Here is a 21,883-nt window from a genome sequence, read left to right on the forward strand (position 1 = left end):
AGTATCTTTTTACTGGGACATCACTGTATTATCTTTGTACTGTGACATCACTGTGTGTAGTATCTCTGTACTGTGACATCACTGTGTGTGTTATCCCTGTACTGTGACATTACTGTGTGTATTATCCCTGTACTGTGACATCACTGTGTGTGCATTATTCTTGTACTGTGACATCACTGTGTTTATTATCTCTGTACTGTGACATCACTGTGTGTAGTATCTCTGTACTGTGACATCACTGTGTGTAGTATCCCTGTACTGTGACATCACTATATATTATCCCTGTACTGTGACATCACTGTGTGTAGTATCTCTTTACTGTGACATCACTGTGTGTAGTATCCCTGTACTGTGACATCACTGTGTTTATTATCCCTGTACTGTGACATCACTGTGTATTATCCCTGTACTGTGACATCACTGTGTTTATTATCTCTGTACTGTGACATCACTGTGTGTAGTATCTCTGTACTGTGACATCACTGTTTATTATCTCTATACTGTGACATCACTGGGTATATTATCTCTATACTGTGACATCACTGTGTGTAGTATCTCTTTACTGTGACATAACTGTGTGTATTATCCCTGTGCTGTGACATCACTGTGTTTATTATCTCTATACTGTGACTTCACTGTGCGTAGTATCTCTTTACTGTGACATCACTGTGTGTGTATTATTCTTGTACTGTGACATCACTGTTTATTATCTCTGTACTGTGACATCACTGTGTGTAGTATCTCTTTACTGTGACATCACTGTGTGTAGTATCCCTGTACTGTGACATCACTTTGTTTATTATCCCTGTACTGTGACATCACTGTGTTTATTATCCCTGTACTGTGACATCACTGTTTATCTCTATACTATGACATCACAGTGTGTAATATCCCTGTACTGTGACATCACTGTGTGTATTATCCCTGTACTGTGACATCACTGTGTGTGTTATCCCTGTACTGTGACATCACTGTGTGTAGTATCTCTTTACTGTGACATCACTGTGTGTAGTATCTCTTTACTGTGACATCACTGTGTGTAGTATCTCTTTACTGTGACATCACTGTGTGTAGTATCTCTGTACTGTGACATCACTGTGTTTATTATCTCTGTACTGTGACATCACGGTGTGTAGTATCTCTTTACTGTGACATCACTGTGTGTAGTATCCCTGTACTGTGACATCACTGTGTTTATTATCTCAGTACTGTGACATCACTGTGTTTATTATCTCAGTACTGTGACATCACTGTGTTTATTATCTCTGTACTGTGACATCACTGTGTGTAGTATCTCTTTACTGTGACATCACTGTGTGTATTATCCCTGTACTGTGACATCACTGTGTGTATTATCCCTGTACTGTGACATCACTGTGTGTAGTATCTCTGTACTGTGACATCACTGTGTGTGTTATCCCTGTACTGTGACATCACTGTGTGTAGTATCTCTGTACTGTGACATCACTGTGTGTAGTATCTCTGTACTGTGACATCACTGTGTTTATTATCTCTATACTGTGACATCACTGTGTATATTATCTCTATACTGTGACATCACTGTGTGTAGTATCTCTTTACTGTGACATTACTGTGTGTATTATCCCTGTACTGTGACATCACTGTGTTTATCTCTATACTATGACATCACAGTGTGTAATATCCCTGTACTGTGACATCACTGTGTGTAGTATCTCTTTACTGTTATATCACTGTGTGTATTATCCCTGTACTGTGACATCACTGTGTGTAGTATCTCTGTACTGTGACATCACTGTGTGTATTATCCCTGTACTGTGACATCACTGTGTGTATTATCCCTGTACTGTGACATCACTGTGTGTAGTATCTCTGTACTGTGACATCACTGTGTATTATCCCTGTACTGTGACATCACTGTGTGTAGTATCTCTGTACTGTGACATCACTGTGTGTAGTATCTCTATACTATGACATCACAGTGTGTAATATCCCTGTACTGTGACATCACTGTGTGTATTATCCCTGTACTGTGACATCACTGTGTGTAGTATCTCTTTACTGTGACATCACTGTGTGTAGTATCCCTGTACTGTGACATCACTGTGTTTATTATCCCTGTACTGTGACATCACTGTGTTTATCTCTATACTATGACATCACAGTGTGTAATATCCCTGTACTGTGACATCACTGTGTGTAGTATCTCTTTACTGTTATATCACTGTGTGTATTATCCCTGTACTGTGACATCACTGTGTGTAGTATCTCTGTACTGTGACATCACTGTGTGTGTTATCCCTGTACTGTGACATCACTGTGTGTGTTATCCCTGTACTGTGACATCACTGTGTGTAGTATCTCTGTACTGTGACATCACTGTGTGTAGTATCTCTGTACTGTGACATCACTGTGTTTATTATCTCTATACTGTGACATCACTGTGTATATTATCTCTATACTGTGACATCACTGTGTGTAGTATCTCTTTACTGTGACATTACTGTGTGTATTATCCCTGTACTGTGACATCACTGTGTGTAGTATCCCTGTACTGTGACATCACTGTGTGTATTATCCCTGTACTGTGACATCACTGTGTGTATTATCCCTGTACTGTGACATCACTGTGTGTATTATCCCTGTACTGTGACATCACTGTGTGTATTATCCCTGTACTGTGACATCACTGTGTGTAGTATCTCTGTACTGTGACATCACTGTGTATTATCCCTGTACTGTGACATCACTGTGTGTAGTATCTCTGTACTGTGACATCACTGTGTGTATTATCCCTGTACTGTGACATAACTGTTTGTAGTATCTCTGTACTGTGACATCACTGTGTGTAGTATCTCTGTACTGTGACATCACTGTGTGTAGTATCTCTGTACTGTGACATCACTGTGTTTATTATCCCTGTAGTGACATCACTGTGTGTATTATCCCTGTACTGTGACATCACTGTGTTTATTATCTCTGTACTGTGACATCACTGTGTGTAGTATCTCTGTACTGTGACATCACTGTGTTTATTATCTCTATACTGTGACATCACTGGGTATATTATCTCTATACTGTGACATCACTGTGTGTAGTATCTCTTTACTGTGACATAACTGTGTGTATTATCCCTGTACTGTGACATTACTGTGTTTATTATCCCTGTGCTGTGACATCACTGTTTGTTATCCCTGTACTGTGACATCACCGTGTTTATTATCTCTATACTATGACTTCACTGTGTTTATTATCTCTGTACTGTGACATCACTGTGTGTATTATCCCTGTACTGTGACATCACTGTGTGTATTATCCCTGTACTGTGACATCACTTTGTTTATTATCCCTGTACTGTGACATCACTGTGTTTATTATCCCTGTACTGTGACATCACTGTGTTTATCTCTATACTATGACATCACAGTGTGTAATATCCCTGTACTGTGACATCACTGTGTGTATTATCCCTGTACTGTGACATCACTGTGTGTATTATCCCTGTACTGTGACATCACTGTGTGTAGTATCTCTTTACTGTGACATCACTGTGTGTATTATCCCTGTACTGTGACATCACTGTGTTTATTATCTCTGTACTGTGACATCACTGTGTGTAGTATCTCTGTACTGTGACATCACTGTGTGTATTATCCCTGTACTGTGACATCACTGTGTTTGTTATCCCTGTACTGTGACATCACTGTGTTTATTATCTCTTTACTGTGACATCACTGTGTGTGCATTATTCTTGTACTGTGACATCACTGTGTTTATTATCTCTGTACTGTGACATCACTGTGTAGTATCTCTTTACTGTGACATCACTGTGTGTATTATCCTTGTACTGTGACATCACTGTGTGTAGTATCTCTGTACTGTGACATCATTGTGTGTGTTATCCCTGTACTGTGACATCACTGTGTGTAGTATCTCTGTACTGTGACAACACTGTGTGTTGTATCTCTGTACTGTGACAACACTGTGTTTATTATCTCTATACTGTGACATCACTGGGTATATTATCTCTATACTGTGACATCACTGTGTGTAGTATATCTTTACTGTGACATCACTGTGTGTATTATCCCTGTACTGTGACATCACAGTGTTTATCCCTGTACTGTGACATCACTGTGTTTGTTATCCCTGTGCTGTGACATCACTGTGTTTATTATCTCTGTACTGTGAGACCACTGTGTTTATTATCTCTATACTATGACTTCACTGTGTGTAGTATCACTTTACTGTGACATCACTGTGTGTGTATTATTCTTGTACTGTGACATCACTGTGTTTATTATCTCTGTACTGTGACATCACTGTGTGTAGTATCTTTTTACTGTGACATCACTGTGTGTATTATCCCTGTACTGTGACATCACTGTGTAGTATCTCTGTACTGTGACATCACTGTTTATTATCCCTGTACTGTGACATCACTGTGTGTAGTATCTCTGTACTGTGACATCACTGTGTTTATTATCCCTGTACTGTGACATCACTGTGTTTATTATCCCTGTACTGTGACATCACTGTGTGTATTATCCCTGTACTGTGACATCACTGTGTGTATTATCCCTGTACTGTGACATCACTGTGTGTATTATCCCTGTACTGTGACATCACTGTGTTTATTATCTCTGTACTGTGACATCACTGTGTGTAGTATCTCTGTACTGTGACATCACTGTGTTTATTATCTCTATACTGTGACATCACTGGGTATATTATCTCTATACTGTGACATCACTGTGTGTAGTATCTCTTTACTGTGACATAACTGTGTGTATTATCCCTGTACTGTGACATTAATGTGTTTATTATCCCTGTGCTGTGACATCACTGTTTGTTATCCCTGTACTGTGACATCACCGTGTTTATTATCTCTATACTATGACTTCACTGTGCGTAGTATCTCTTTACTGTGACATCACTGTGTGTGTATTATTCTTGTACTGTGACATCACTGTTTATTATCTCTGTACTGTGACATCACTGTGTGTAGTATCTCTGTACTGTGACATCACTGTGTGTAGTATCTCTTTACTGTGACATCACTGTGTAGTATCCCTGTACTGTGACATCACTTTGTTTATTATCCCTGTACTGTGACATCACTGTGTTTATTATCCCTGTACTGTGACATCACTGTGTTTATCTCTATACTATGACATCACAGTGTGTAATATCCCTGTACTGTGACATCACTGTGTGTATTATCCCTGTACTGTGACATCACTGTGTGTGTTATCCCTGTACTGTGACATCACTGTGTGTAGTATCTCTTTACTGTGACATCACTGTGTGTATTATCCCTGTACTGTGACATCACTGTGTTTATTATCCCTGTACTGTGACATCACTGTGTTTATTATCCCTGTACTGTGACATCACTGTGTGTAGTATCTCTGTACTGTGACATCACTGTGTGTAGTATCTCTTTACTGTGACATCACTGTGTGTATTATCCCTGTACTGTGACATCACTGTGTTTATTATCCCTGTACTGTGACATCACTGTGTTTGTTATCCCTGTACTGTGACATCACTGTGTTTATTATCTCTATACTATGACTTCACTTTGTGTAGTATCTCTTTACTGTGACATCACTGTGTGTATTATCCCTGTACTGTGACATCACTGTGTTTATTATCCCTGTACTGTGACATCACTGTGTTTATCTCTATACTATGACATCACAGTGTGTATTATCCCTGTACTGTGACATCACTGTGTGTGTTATCCCTGTACTGTGACATCACTGTGTGTAGTATCTCTTTACTGTGACATCACTGTGTGTATTATCCCTGTACTGTGACATCACTGTGTTTATTATCCCTGTACTGTGACATCACTGTGTTTATTATCCCTGTACTGTGACATCACTGTGTTTATTATCCCTGTACTGTGACATCACTGTGTTTATTATCTCTGTACTGTGACATCACTGTGTGTAGTATCTCTTTACTGTGACATCACTGTGTGTATTATCCCTGTACTGTGACATCACTGTTTATTATCCCTGTACTGTGACATCATTGTGTTTGTTATCCCTGTACTGTGACATCACTGTTTATTATCTCTATACTATGACTTCACTTTGTGTAGTATCTCTTTACTGTGACATCACTGTGTGTAGTATCTCTGTACTGTGACATCACTGTGTTTATTATCCCTGTACTGTGACATCACTGTGTGTAGTATCTCTGTACTGTGACATCACTGTGTGTATTATCCCTGTACTGTGACATCACTGTGTGTAGTATCTCTGTACTGTGACATCACTGTGTGTATTATCCTTGTACTGTGACATCACTATATATTATCCCTGTACTGTGACATCACTGTGTTTATTATCTCTGTACTGTGACATCACTGTGTGTATTATCCCTGTACTGTGACATCACTGTGTTTATTATCCCTGTACTGTGACATCACTGTGTGTAGTATCTCTTTACTGTGACATCACTGTGTGTGTATTATTCTTGTACTGTGACATCACTGTGTTTATCTCTGTACTGCCACATCACTGTGTGTAGTATCTCTTTACTGTGACATCACTGTGTGTATTATCCCTGTACTGTGACATCACTGTGTGTAGTATCTCTGTACTGTGACATCACTGTGTGTAGTATCTCTGTACTGTGACATCACTGTGTGTAGTATCTCTGTACTGTGACATCACTGTGTGTAGTATCTCTGTACTGTGACATCACTGTGTGTAGTATCTCTGTACTGTGACATCACTGTGTGTAGTATCTCTGTACTGTGACATCACTGTGTGTAGTATCTCTGTACTGTGACATCACTGTGTGTAGTATCTCTGTACTGTGACATCACTGTGTGTAGTATCTCTGTACTGTGACATCACTGTGTGTAGTATCTCTGTACTGTGACATCACTGTGTGTAGTATCTCTGTACTGTGACATCACTGTGTGTAGTATCTCTGTACTGTGACATCACTGTGTGTAGTATCTCTGTACTGTGACATCACTGTGTGTAGTATCTCTGTACTGTGACATCACTGTGTGTAGTATCTCTGTACTGTGACATCACTGTGTGTAGTATCTCTGTACTGTGACATCACTGTGTGTAGTATCTCTGTACTGTGACATCACTGTGTGTAGTATCTCTGTACTGTGACATCACTGTGTGTAGTATCTCTGTACTGTGACATCACTGTGTGTAGTATCTCTGTACTGTGACATCACTGTGTGTAGTATCTCTGTACTGTGACATCACTGTGTGTAGTATCTCTGTACTGTGACATCACTGTGTGTAGTATCTCTGTACTGTGACATCACTGTGTGTAGTATCTCTGTACTGTGACATCACTGTGTGTAGTATCTCTGTACTGTGACATCACTGTGTGTAGTATCTCTGTACTGTGACATCACTGTGTGTAGTATCTCTGTACTGTGACATCACTGTGTGTAGTATCTCTGTACTGTGACATCACTGTGTGTAGTATCTCTGTACTGTGACATCACTGTGTGTAGTATCTCTGTACTGTGACATCACTGTGTGTAGTATCTCTGTACTGTGACATCACTGTGTGTAGTATCTCTGTACTGTGACATCACTGTGTGTAGTATCTCTGTACTGTGACATCACTGTGTGTAGTATCTCTGTACTGTGACATCACTGTGTGTAGTATCTCTGTACTGTGACATCACTGTGTGTAGTATCTCTGTACTGTGACATCACTGTGTGTAGTATCTCTGTACTGTGACATCACTGTGTGTAGTATCTCTGTACTGTGACATCACTGTGTGTAGTATCTCTGTACTGTGACATCACTGTGTGTAGTATCTCTGTACTGTGACATCACTGTGTGTAGTATCTCTGTACTGTGACATCACTGTGTGTAGTATCTCTGTACTGTGACATCACTGTGTGTAGTATCTCTGTACTGTGACATCACTGTGTGTAGTATCTCTGTACTGTGACATCACTGTGTGTAGTATCTCTGTACTGTGACATCACTGTGTGTAGTATCTCTGTACTGTGACATCACTGTGTGTAGTATCTCTGTACTGTGACATCACTGTGTGTAGTATCTCTGTACTGTGACATCACTGTGTGTAGTATCTCTGTACTGTGACATCACTGTGTGTAGTATCTCTGTACTGTGACATCACTGTGTGTAGTATCTCTGTACTGTGACATCACTGTGTGTAGTATCTCTGTACTGTGACATCACTGTGTGTAGTATCTCTGTACTGTGACATCACTGTGTGTAGTATCTCTGTACTGTGACATCACTGTGTGTAGTATCTCTGTACTGTGACATCACTGTGTGTAGTATCTCTGTACTGTGACATCACTGTGTGTAGTATCTCTGTACTGTGACATCACTGTGTGTAGTATCTCTGTACTGTGACATCACTGTGTGTAGTATCTCTGTACTGTGACATCACTGTGTGTAGTATCTCTGTACTGTGACATCACTGTGTGTAGTATCTCTGTACTGTGACATCACTGTGTGTAGTATCTCTGTACTGTGACATCACTGTGTGTAGTATCTCTGTACTGTGACATCACTGTGTGTAGTATCTCTGTACTGTGACATCACTGTGTGTAGTATCTCTGTACTGTGACATCACTGTGTGTAGTATCTCTGTACTGTGACATCACTGTGTGTAGTATCTCTGTACTGTGACATCACTGTGTGTAGTATCTCTGTACTGTGACATCACTGTGTGTAGTATCTCTGTACTGTGACATCACTGTGTGTAGTATCTCTGTACTGTGACATCACTGTGTGTAGTATCTCTGTACTGTGACATCACTGTGTGTAGTATCTCTGTACTGTGACATCACTGTGTGTAGTATCTCTGTACTGTGACATCACTGTGTGTAGTATCTCTGTACTGTGACATCACTGTGTGTAGTATCTCTGTACTGTGACATCACTGTGTGTAGTATCTCTGTACTGTGACATCACTGTGTGTAGTATCTCTGTACTGTGACATCACTGTGTGTAGTATCTCTGTACTGTGACATCACTGTGTGTAGTATCTCTGTACTGTGACATCACTGTGTGTAGTATCTCTGTACTGTGACATCACTGTGTGTAGTATCTCTGTACTGTGACATCACTGTGTGTAGTATCTCTGTACTGTGACATCACTGTGTGTAGTATCTCTGTACTGTGACATCACTGTGTGTAGTATCTCTGTACTGTGACATCACTGTGTGTAGTATCTCTGTACTGTGACATCACTGTGTGTAGTATCTCTGTACTGTGACATCACTGTGTGTAGTATCTCTGTACTGTGACATCACTGTGTGTAGTATCTCTGTACTGTGACATCACTGTGTGTAGTATCTCTGTACTGTGACATCACTGTGTGTAGTATCTCTGTACTGTGACATCACTGTGTGTAGTATCTCTGTACTGTGACATCACTGTGTGTAGTATCTCTGTACTGTGACATCACTGTGTGTAGTATCTCTGTACTGTGACATCACTGTGTGTAGTATCTCTGTACTGTGACATCACTGTGTGTAGTATCTCTGTACTGTGACATCACTGTGTGTAGTATCTCTGTACTGTGACATCACTGTGTGTAGTATCTCTGTACTGTGACATCACTGTGTGTAGTATCTCTGTACTGTGACATCACTGTGTGTAGTATCTCTGTACTGTGACATCACTGTGTGTAGTATCTCTGTACTGTGACATCACTGTGTGTAGTATCTCTGTACTGTGACATCACTGTGTGTAGTATCTCTGTACTGTGACATCACTGTGTGTAGTATCTCTGTACTGTGACATCACTATATATTATCTCTGTACTGTAACATCACTATATATTATCTCTGTACTGTAACATCACTATATATTATCTTTGTACTGTAACATCACTATATATTATCTTTGTACTGTAACATCACTATATATTATCTTTGTACTGTAACATCACTATATATTATCTTTGTACTGTAACATCACTATATATTATCTTTGTACTGTAACATCACTGTGTGTATTATTTTACAGCTGTTACATCACTGTGTGTATTATTTTACAGCTGTTACATCACTGTGTGTATTATTTTACAGCTGTTACATCACTGTATTATCTCTTTGGTGTGACATCACATCATGTGAATTGACATCATACGGACATTACTTGTAGCCTTTAGTAATCCATGCAGCACCAGGACAATGGGTGGCAAAATAAACAACATACAAAGGTATCAAAGGAGACTGCAGACTATGAAAAAAACTGTTGAAAAGTAAGAAGGTAGTAATGTATTTTACTAATGTCATCTTTAGCATCACCAACCTAATACTGCAGGTCTGCTCTGTACAAATGGATTCACCTTTGCCGGCTGCTGAGGGCAACATGTGCCGTTCATGTTCTGGTAAGACGCTCCATTCTGCACTTGGGGAAATCCATTTTCTCCTGCAAAACATTGGTTAGAATTAGTCTCTTGTGTCCAGTTAAGGAGATACTAAATAATGAACAGTTGTATTTACAAGTAGGGACGCTGCCATTAAGAAGTGTGAAGGATTTCTATCATAGAAGAACTAAAGATGCTATTTTTGGCAAGAATCATTGGGTTAATTGCCCAAAATAACGTGAAAGGGGGGTCTAATACTGTAAAAGGGTTGTCCTCTTACAACAAACAACAATTATGTGTAAAAAAAAAAAAAAAAACTGAGCTTTACTCACCTTCCCCAGGTCCGGCACTGTGTCTCCATCACTGCCCCAGCCAGTCACTATTGTTTAGCTGCAGCAGTGATGTCACGTCAACAGTGCTGCAGCCAATCACTTAGCTCAGCAGCATGAATAATCTAAGTTGGCAGAGCCGCTTAGCTAAACGATTGGCTGCAGCCATCCAGTGCACACATCGTTTCTCCTACATCATATACTGCTTAGAATGAACACTACATTGTGTACAATGCATCATCATTGTATCAGCAGCCATAATGACAATGAACCAGCAGAGGGCGGCAGCGTCCTGCAACCTGTCTGCACCTCTGGATGAATACTGTCATGGCCAAAAGTTTCACATTTTGCACACAGTTTGCTGCTTCAGTGTTTTTAGATCTTTTAGTCAGATGTTTCTCTGGTAATTGAAGTACAATTATCAGCGTTTCATACGTTTTTACACTTTTAGTGGCAAATTCATCATGTTTATGTTAAGACTCAATGTTAAAGTGTTGACCCTTATTTTTCATGACTTCAATCTTCGCCCTGAGCGGGATATCAGCTTCTGGGCCAAATCCTGACTCATGACAACCAATTCTTGCCTCATCAGTGCTTGGAGTTTATCATAATTTCTGGGGTTTTGTTTCTCCTCCCGCTTTTTGAGCATTGACCACAGGTTCTCAATGGGATTGGGATCTGGGGAGATTCCTGGTCATGGATCCGAAATTTCAAAATTTCGCTCACCGAGCCTCTTAGTCATCACCTTTGCCTTGTGACATGGTCTACATCGTGCCGGAGAAAGCATTGTCCATCACCAAATTGCTTTTGGATATTGGGAGGCGTTGCTCTTGGATGAGGATTAGATCCCATTCTTTATTCATGGCTGTGTTCTTAGGCAAAATTGTGAGTGAGCCACTCCATGGATGGAAATCAACTACACACATGAATGGTCTCAGGATGCGTTACTGCTGAGATAACACAGGACTTATGGTAGAGCTCACGTTTTCTTCTCTGGACAATCATTCTTCCAGCAGTCCCAAACAGTCTGAGGGGCTTCATTAAAAAAAATAACTTTATCCCACAGCTCTGCAGGCCAATTCCTGCAGAATATCAGTCGGTCCCTGATGTTTTTCTTAGAGGGAAGTGACTTCTTTGCTGCCCTTCCTGATACCAGACCAACCTTCAAAATCCTCGCTGTGAGCGCAGATGCTCTGACACCTGCCTGCTGCCATTCATGAGCAAGCTCTGATATCTGCCTGCTGCCATTCATGAGCAAGCTCTGCACTGGTGTTGAACTGATCCTGTAGCTGAATCCATTTTAGGAGACATCCTGGCACTTGCAGAACTTTCTTGGACGTCCTGAAGCTTTCATCACAGCAACTGATGAAGCTGTCTCTTTGAATGGAGTTTTTATGATGAAGTTAATTTTCATGGCAAGGAATGACTTTTGCAATTTTATGCAATTCATCTGATAACTCTTCATAACAATCTAGAGTTAATGCACTATAAAGAGTGAAGCAGAAAACTTTGTGAAAAACAAAATGTGTTTCAGTCTCCAAACTTTTGGCTAATAGCGTACAAAAGGAGATTTTTTACCTAATGTGTAGATTTAACCCTTTCACGACCGTTGATGTACATGTACATCATCGGCCATGTCCATGCCTTTGATGCGGGCTCACACGCTGAGCCTGCATCTTTGCCCGCACTTGATCAAATGCCTCTAACAGCCGCGGATGGATCGGAGATATGTCAATCACTGATAGCGGCATTTAACACACACAGACAGGAAGCACATCATTGATCCCGCCCATCAGCGCGCCCGTCACGTGATCGCCGATGGGTTGTACTGACAGTCGGGGGTCTGCTGTCCCCGTGCCTGTCATAACGATCCTCCTGTGAACGCTGGCCCAGCCTGTGATGAAACACCACTATGTATAGCACAGGCGATCGGACGATCACAGCTTCAAGTCTCCTAAGGGAGCTATTAAATGTCAAACGTAAAAAAATAAGTTTTAAAAAATATTTTAAAAAGTTCAAATCAACCCCCTTTTGCTCCATTAAAAATAAAATAATTAAAAAAAAAATACACATAGTTGGTATCGCTGCGTTCAGAAATGTCCGATCTATCAGAATATAAAATAAATTAATCTGATCGGCGTAACAAGAAACTAAATCAAAATGCCAGAATTATGCTTATTTGGTCGCTGCAACATTGCAATAAAATGCAATAAGAGGCAATAAAAACATTACATCTACCCCAATATGGTATCATTAAAAACGTCAGCTCAGGGCACAAAAAATAACCCAGCCCCATATCTTGAAATATGAAAATGTTACGGGTCTCGGAAAATGGCAACAAAAGCAAAACATTTTTTTAAAATGTCTGACTTTTTTAACCACTTAAATTAAAAAATAAACTATACATGTTTGGTATCTGCTTACTCGTATTGACCTGGAGAATCATATTGCCAGGTCACTTTTACCATATATTGAACATGGTAAATAATAAACCCCAAAAAATCATTGTGGAATTGCACTTTTTTTCCAATTTTCACTGGATTTGGAATTTGTTTCCTGTGTTCTAGTATACTATGTGGCAGAATGAAAGGTTTCATTAAAAGTACAACTCATCCCCAAAAAAAATAAGCCCTCAAACGGCCACGTGGACGGAAAAATAAAAAAGTTATGGCTCTTGTTAGAAGAGGAGGAAAAAACGAAAGCGAAAAACAGAAAATTGCCCAGGGATGAAGAGGTTAAAGGGGTGGTCCGAAATCCAAATTAATTTTCTTCCTGAATCCCTATCTATTTAGTGCCATAATCTAAACTATTTTCTAATGTACTTGAATTAACAATTCCCCATTCTTCCCTACTACACTATCTAACTGCTTTTCTTTTTTCACCCCTTCTTTTTCACAACATTTTATTTGAGAATCCCAGTGCATGCTGGGATACTCAAACGAGTCGTCATCAGGGAGTAGAGGCTGCGGTCACTGCAACAGCCCCTGCCCCCACCTGGAAACTAAGCACAATCACTAACGCTCATTTCACGGGCTGGCCTAGTCCCAGTGCGATATGTGCACTGTGAGATGCGCACAGTGACGGTGCACTCTCTCGCTGGCTCAGATCAGCAGTAACGAGCCGGCAGCAGAGCATGCTGTCAGAATACCCAGCATGCAGAGACCAGTGATGTCTCTTGTGTGGGTAACCTGGTGTCTACCAGCCGAGTATTCTGATAATGCGCTCTGTTGCTGGCTCTTTACTGCTGATGTGAGAGGACAACAGTGAGCGCACTGTCATTGTGCACATCACGGATGCAAACACCAACAATCAGCAAGCAATGTATAAAACTTCCCTTGGCCCTTACCTGCTATAGGACTGCCATTTGTCACCTGGATAGCAGGGTCATTCATCATGTTTTTCATGGTAACAGAAGTGTCCAGCGCAGTGAGTCCGGTGCTCGAGCACATGCTAGAGGAGGAATGGCGGCTTCTTACCTCTTTAAGGATATCAAATGTAATAAATTAATCAAATATTTTTACATACAGTATCTATTACTAGCAAAACAAGTTAATCAACATGTATCAATATACTGTATTTATATTTGATAACTACGTAGTATTATTTCTGAGCACCACATTGCCATGTTAATTTAGGCACTGTTATATTTTACTGTGTGGTAGTATTATAATAGCACTATATTACATTAACTCTTTAGGGACGCAGCCAATTTTCATTTTTGCGCTTTTGTTTTTCCCTCCCTTCTTTAAAGAGCCATAACATCTTATTTTCTATTGACATTGCCGTATGAGAGCTTGCTTTTTTGGCACACGCAGAGCAGTGGATTTTATTGTCACCATGTTGGGGTACATACTATATTTTGATCACTTTTTATTGTATTTTGTGTACATTTTTCTTTTTATGGCTTATGACTGTATGAAACAATTCATTATATTTTTTCAAAGATCGGACTGTTATAAATGCAATAATACCAAATAAGCATTTTTTTTATTTCTTTATTTTTCACTGGGGAAAAGTAAATTCTTAGCTCTAGCATCATCGTAGTTTTGTGGTAGTATTACTTAGGCACTTTATGGCAGTAAATAGTTGGCACTTCGTTGTACTATTTTGTGGTACTGTTTGGTAATATTATTTAGACACTATAAATTGTTGGCTCTCTGTGGTACTATTTTGTGGTACTGTGTGATAATATTGTCACCAAGTACCACTAAATATTGCCAGAAATTATTACCATACAGTGTCAATAATTTATTGTTTTGGCGCATAAATTAAACCACACAGTGTGTCAAAATAGTACAGCACAGTGCCAATAATTAACTTTCAGAATGTGCCTAAATAATACTACCACTTAATGTCACAAAATAGTACTACACAGTACCAAAAATAGATTTCCAGAAAGTGCTCAAATAATACTATTTGGGTACTTTACAGCAATGTATTCTTTGCACTTTGTAGTACTATTTTGTGACATTAAGTGGTAGTATTATTTAGGCACATTCTGAAAGTTAATTATTGGCACTGTGCTGTACTATTTTGTGATATTGAGTGTTAGTATTATTTAGACACATTATAAAAGTAAATTAATGGCACTATGCTGTACTATTCTGATTTCCGGATGTTACTGTGGTGACATTATCAGTGCATCATATGGTGCTATTATATGGTAGTAGTATGGCAATATTACGCTCTATGGCAGGCGGCTCACCACCCATAGATGCCCAGGAGGCTGCCGATACCTAGATCTGTCCCTGCCAGCAGTATTAGCTCACCTGTCCCCTTCCAGGAAATAAGAGTGCCTTTCGTCAAGCATCCCTGTGCGTTCCTGATGAGATAATACTTCAAGTGTTTCTGTTTTTTGGGCTGTGTGGTCAACTTAAGGTTAATGTGGTTGGAAAACTCAGTAAAGTAGCGGAAGCCTTTCTCACCACATCCAATGCAATTGCCGGAAAATCCTGCACATGAAAAGAATAGAATAGGATTACCAAAAACATTCCAAAAATACCCTATTATCCGTGGTTCACATCTGCATGGGAGGCAACGTAAAGCTCCGATTATGCCCAAATTGGCGCTTCCATGTGTGACATGCAGAAGTAGTGCTGTTGCTTCAAAAGCATTGAGCAACTATTAGAAGTAACACAAGCACAGGAGACAGGAAGTGTTGTGCTCCAGAAGCATCCAGCAACTAGAGGGGTTACCACAGTCACAGGAGACAGCGAGTATTTAGCAGAGCCCCAGGGGGATTGTGGGGAACTTGTTTATTGTCTGGCTGGAGCCGAAGAGAAAGGTGGTGTGTGATCTGTATCTCACAGAAGGCAAGGGAACAGAATTCAGGTCAGGAGGGAAGCTAAACACAGGTCAGATAGACTCCCTGAGCTATCAGTGCGGAGTATTATCGGGCAGAAAGATAAGGACTGGAAGGAATCTGTCATAGGGATCATCTCCCTCCTCAAACCCTCCCCCCTCCATCTCCATGCAGGATAAACAATGCTGCTGTGTACTAGTGAGTTCTTGTGAAGGAAAAGCCTGCTGTTTATGCATAGAAGTGTGCTGCTAAGAGATCTAATCTGTGCTGAATTATGCTACTTAAGAGACTGACGTTACTGTGCCTGCTTTAATAGACTGTACTGTGGTGAAGCCTGTTGCTTCAAAGACTTAAATGGTACTGGCCGTACTTGATTAAACTCCACTGTTCAACTGTTTATGAAGACTCTTGTCAGATGTGTCTAGTCAGCAATTGAATCGATCGTGTGCCTGAGAGAAGCTGAAGCCTATGGTCGCCCTGAGTAACGGTTCCCCCAGGATTCCAAAGAATTCATGAAACCCGTCTCGCCCTATCTGAACCTAGCGGCGTGCATGTAACACATGGCTCTCTTGCCGGGTAACCGGACAGTTTCTGCACAAAAAGGACCCCTGCGGCTATAATGTATAATGCCATGTGACCACTGTGGCCTGTTAATTTCTACAATGGCTACAAGAGACAAGATGTCAGCACAGGTTGTTTAGGGGCTGTGCCATGCCAGGTGTGGGAAAGACTTAGTGCAACACAGAGGAAAGAGGGAAAGGGAGTCCAGACACTAGGGAAAGTGGGAAGTGGAGACCTCCTAGTCTGGTCTAGTGTCACCCTGTCTCAACTATCGTCCCTATATTGCCTCTTCAGCAATCACCGCACGCGTGCCTCGCCCCGTGTTTCCCTGGCATATGGCTAAGGCTAGGGATGGGAGGAGATGAGCACTAGTTGATCTCCACTAAACTCTATAGACAACAGGGGTAGACAAACAGGGGGAGAATGCTTAGCTTTAGACGACTCGAGATAAATGCGAACTTGGGACTCAAGCTCCAGAGAGGACGAAGTACTGCTCTTGCTAAGCCTTCACAAGTAGAAATGAATATCGCCGGCACCTCTCTCTTAGACACACCAGGTATATATACACACAGGCCAGGGAGCTAATTACCAGAGGGAGGTAGCCGCTAGGTCCTAGAGACAGCCTCTCATCTAAGAAGATGTCTGTAATACCAAATGTAGAGATCTCCTGCAACCAACTGCAGGGCGACTGTATGTCACCTCTGACACACCGGTGACAGGCTGGCAGTGGGGTATCGCGAGTTTCCAGGTGTGGCAAATATTTTACATCTCCCCCCAAATCTGTGGACCATCAGTCCAGTATAACCCCAATTTTTCCCCAAGCACAGCTATTGTATTTTAAGAAAATACTAATGTAATTTGAAATTGCCCTTTAACTATATTTTTTCTACTTTTTGCTGAAATGAGACATAAAAGTGTAAAAACATAGCGTTATACATTTCACTTTTTTTTTTTATTATTAAATTTTTAAAGGAAATATTTTATTATCCTAGCCCTAACCCTGGCCTTCAGGGCTCATTCACACATCTGTTTTTCACAGATAGCATTCGTACCTGTGATAGTCTATGGGGCCATTCACATGATCTTTCGCGGACCTCCTGGTCCATGGAAAATAGCAGAGACATGTCCAATTTTGATCTGAGAGTCGGATCAAAATCGACAATGCAAGTCTATGGGTCCGTGAAAAAAATCGGTCCGCACTCGGATGACATCCAAGTGCGGTTGGATTTTCATGGAGTGTCAGAAAGGAGAAGGTGAAGAAACTTTTGGAACTGGGACCAAACTCTGATCAAACTTTGATCAAAGTAATCGGTCTGGGTTTTTTTTGTACGTGAGAATAGTGGACGCTTGAATGAGGCCTAACCCTAAAGTGCAAAAACAAAATATTTATTAATTTGTTATTTTTTTTTATCAAATTTATGTCTTCTCCCTCTGCAGGTCCCTCTCTTTCTTTTTCACAAATTTAGAAATGGGACAAGAGGCATAGAGCTGCCGGAGAGCACAGTGCACATGACTCAATACTGTCACTACCTATGCAGAGCGCAGCAGGCGATATGAGTTTTCCATCGGCTGCTGCACACTGCATAGGCAGTGAATAAGATAACAAAGCTTTGTTATATCAAGAGGCAGACGGGACCGCAGTGTGTCCAGGTGAAGTGACTTAGGGCAGTGGAGTCTTAATTCTTTTGACAGTGGGAGTGGAATGGGAGAAAAATTTTTGTGAGAATTTGTGAAATTGGCACCCAGGACAAGTTCACTATTACATTCACCAAGTCTGCAGTGGGAAAATCTGCTGCTGTATGAGCGGTTGATCAGATTTCCAATTGAACACAACGGGATTTAGTTAGTAATAGGCTTTAACGCTGGGGGTCACACCAGCGTGTGTTTTTTCATCCGAGACAATTGAGTCGATTATGGTAATCACAGTCTGATCAGATTTTCCTGGATGAGAAGAAGATGGAAAAAAAATTCTCCATCTTCTCCATTGTGTCAGTCCCGGAAAAAAGGACTGCACTCAGATGTCATCCGAGTGCAATCCGAGTTTTTTCTACAGACTCATTGACTTGCATGGCTGAGTGCGATCTGATGATTGGGTCCACCTTGGACATGCTACAATTTTTTTCCTCTATCCGAGGAAGAAATTGGACGAGTGCACGACCCCATATGCTGACATTGGTCCGGGTATAATCCGATGATTTTTTTGGATTGCGCTCGGACTGAAAATACGGTAGTCTGCAGATTTCATCAAGGATTTTCTGCGTGCAAATCCTTGTGGAAAATCTACAGTAAATACTTCAGGTGTGCATGTCGCCCTATATTTCACGCAGCTACAATGTAGGCAAACTGTGCAATCCTATAGGATACATTGGCAGCGCAACTTCTGCTCGTTTGCCACAATGTTTGCATTTCAGGACGTAACAGAGATGGCTTCCATCCACTGACAGCAAACGGAGATTTTGTGCATCGCTTTAAATGCTAAAAATAAAAATCTCAATAAATTAGGAGAAATTGGAGCAAAATAGATGTAGACGGCAGAGCTCGGACGCTCGGATGGTATTTTAATAGCGTTCATTCATAGAGCAGCCTGTCTGGTTTCTATGGGTACTGTATGAAGCATTAGTGAATGCAGGAGGTAGCATCACATGCTGCGGTACACAGGTTGCCTGCGTAGGTCACCGTGACATCTTGGGTCAAGACAACTTGGCAGTCAGGACAATTCACAGTGCTAATCAAGGTATTTGCCAGCCATCTGCTTAACATCCAAGAAAAAGCCTGCAGGAACATGAGACTCTGCAGAACTTTATCTCCGAACATCGGGGTCATAAAACGCAGGAAACGCAAAACTGTGAAATCAAACAATATTCTCAGAGCCGAAGATTAATTGAGCTGTAAATCCCCACAAAGGAGGCGTATTTCATCACATCTGACTCACTGGAAGTGACCGTTTTCTTAAAGAGAATCTGAAAGGATACAGACACCTTCCGAATTTTTTTTTTTACTTAAATGCATGTTTTAAAGGCTAAAAATCATTTTTGCAATTGGGTTCGATTAAAAATGTTGCATAGTTTGGCTTTTACAGGCTCTTTTGTTACCTGCAATATTGCTGGCTGCAGAATGAGTTAACTGAGAATCTGTCAGTGAACTCTTCTGACAGAGAAGTTTGTAGCTCTTTTAGCTCTTGTAGCTCCGTGCTGATTTACACCACATCAAAGTTGCAAAAATTATGTTTAGTCTAAAATACATGCATTTAAAGGGGTTGTCTAACTTTTGGGATAATTTTATTTATTTGTTTTACTTAAAGAGGACGTTTCACCTAATTTTTAATGTTGGGTCACAGGATGTCGTAGGCGCTGCAGACCATATTAAAGAGCTGCTAGATGTGTTTGTAATGAGACTCAACTTTTGCAGCACTGCTCCTTCCCACCACACTGACTGCTGGAGTTTAAAGCTGTTAGTAATCACACTCAGGTCTGCTGTGCTCCAACACATGTCATCACTCTGCAATGAGGAGAGCAGACTGTTTGTCACTATATGTCTAACACAGAGCCTGTTCTAAGCTATTGTGGGGGCGTGTTCTTCTTCCCCCTGTCTGTTGCTGACTGCTTATGATTGGTCAGCATCAGAGAGAGGAAGAAGTACACGCCTCCAGTGAAATCTCTCTTGTAATGCCCACTCGACTTTAAAAAAAAAAAGAACTCTTTCAAGTGTCAAATGCTTTGATCGCTAATATCTCTGCAAAGGAAAGCCAAAAGTAAAGAAAAAATGCATTAAAAGTCCAACGTAAATGAATGCATTTGGGGCTAAAAATCATTTTTCAGTTGGGCTTCCTTAAAAATGTTGCACTGTTTTCTTTCTGTAGCCTCTGCATTGCATTGTCTATTGCTGGCTGCAGAATGAGTTAACTCAGAATCTGCAGGACATAGAGTTTGTAATTATGTTCTCTGTCTTTTTCTGAGCTCCTCTCAGCTGCTTTATGACCACAGACCACATCCAAGCTGAATGTGCTGGGGAACAAAAGGCCTGTAAAAACCAAATGGTGCAAATTTTTTAATGAAACTCAATTATAAAATAGCTTTTTTTTTAGCCCCAAATACATGCATTTAATAAATAAAAAAAATCCCCATAGTAAAAAAAAATGGCCACATCATTTTTAATTTCTGAGCAACTTAGCAGAAAACATGATGCAACAACTAAGGTATCAATTCCGAAAATTTCAATGTGGTTATCACATCTGCTCCCTCTACTGGAGTAATGTGGTAATGACCTGCAGAACTTTTTGGAAGTTATGGAATTTCGACTTCCTGTTTCACTAAATCACAGAAATCTGTAACTGTAACCCGTCCATGCGCTTAAGCCCCAATTTCACCCATTAGATAAAGGAGTAATCCCAATAGCCTGAGAAATTTCCCACAGTTTTCCACTAATATGGAAATTGTTAAAGGTTTTAAGAGTCCTATATAGCCCTGCTGAAGAGTAGGGGCTGACTGCAATACCCAAGAATGGCCACTACACGGTGTATGGACCTGCGATGTGGCAGCTCCGAACAATGCCTACTTCTGTAGGAGAGGCAAACCGCTGATTGCTGCAGATGGTTGTTGTCTGGAAAAGGGCACAGCAGAATTTGGAATTTAGGTTTAGACATGAATGGAGCAATGATCTCTGTAAGTATAGGGCCTGTCAAGGATAGGCCATCAATGTTAAAGTACCGTACACCTCCTTTAAAGTGAGCATAAAATATCACAGTTCTCGACAGCACATATCCTGTTTACACAGGATGATGTGCTGCCGAGAGGAACAATTTTTCGGCAAGCTTCAAAATCATTTTACCTGACAATCAAGTGTTTTGCTCATTAGCCAGGTGATTGGCAGCCTAATTATACTTGGAGATTATTGGGAAACAAGCGTTAATAGGAAGGCATGTTCTCGTTAATAGGCCAGCGTTAATGCACCCTTAAGACCCCTATACACAATAACTAACAGTGGCAGAACCCGCTGATATCGGCGGTCTCAGCAGACAGTCTAATGTGTATGGGGACCTTCAGACTGCACCGACAGATGATGTTGGGGGAGGTAAGGATCCAGCATGTCCAGTCTCTGCCGATCCTTACGAGATAAGCAGCCACCAGGGGCTCCTGTGTAAAGTCTTAATATATCCTCAGCAAGTCGTTTTTTCTGCTCTACACTGATTAGGAGCAATCCTCCTGAATCAGCCTGTCTATATGGGGACTTCCCGGTTTGGCATTTATCTCTGGTCATGTTGAAAGGCTCGTTAAGGGTTTGGACATTCACTAATAGGGTAACTACCTCTCCTTTGTAGAGCTAGGTTCTTTCATTCGACAGAATTCATTTGCTAAT

At 40.7% G+C, this 21,883-nt stretch overlaps 1 protein-coding gene across 1 annotated transcript in view; it reads right to left on the reverse strand.

Annotated features, from left to right (window-relative positions):
- Positions 1 to 21,883, reverse strand: part of GREB1 (growth regulating estrogen receptor binding 1) — a 223,965-nt gene that overhangs the window by 115,268 nt on the left and 86,814 nt on the right. Inside the window, exons 5-7 of the mRNA XM_073674150.1 lie at positions 15,435 to 15,617; positions 14,012 to 14,143; positions 10,279 to 10,398 (exon numbers count right to left, since the gene is read on the reverse strand). Coding sequence (XP_073530251.1) covers positions 10,279 to 10,398; positions 14,012 to 14,143; positions 15,435 to 15,617 — 435 coding nt within the window. The remainder of the gene's footprint in view (positions 1 to 10,278; positions 10,399 to 14,011; positions 14,144 to 15,434; positions 15,618 to 21,883) is intronic.

This window comes from Phyllobates terribilis, unplaced genomic scaffold (genome assembly GCF_046119375.1).
Source record: "Phyllobates terribilis strain yellow unplaced genomic scaffold, ASM4611937v1 Scaffold_3__8_contigs__length_932513732, whole genome shotgun sequence".
Classification (NCBI taxonomy): domain Eukaryota; kingdom Metazoa; phylum Chordata; class Amphibia; order Anura; family Dendrobatidae; genus Phyllobates; species Phyllobates terribilis.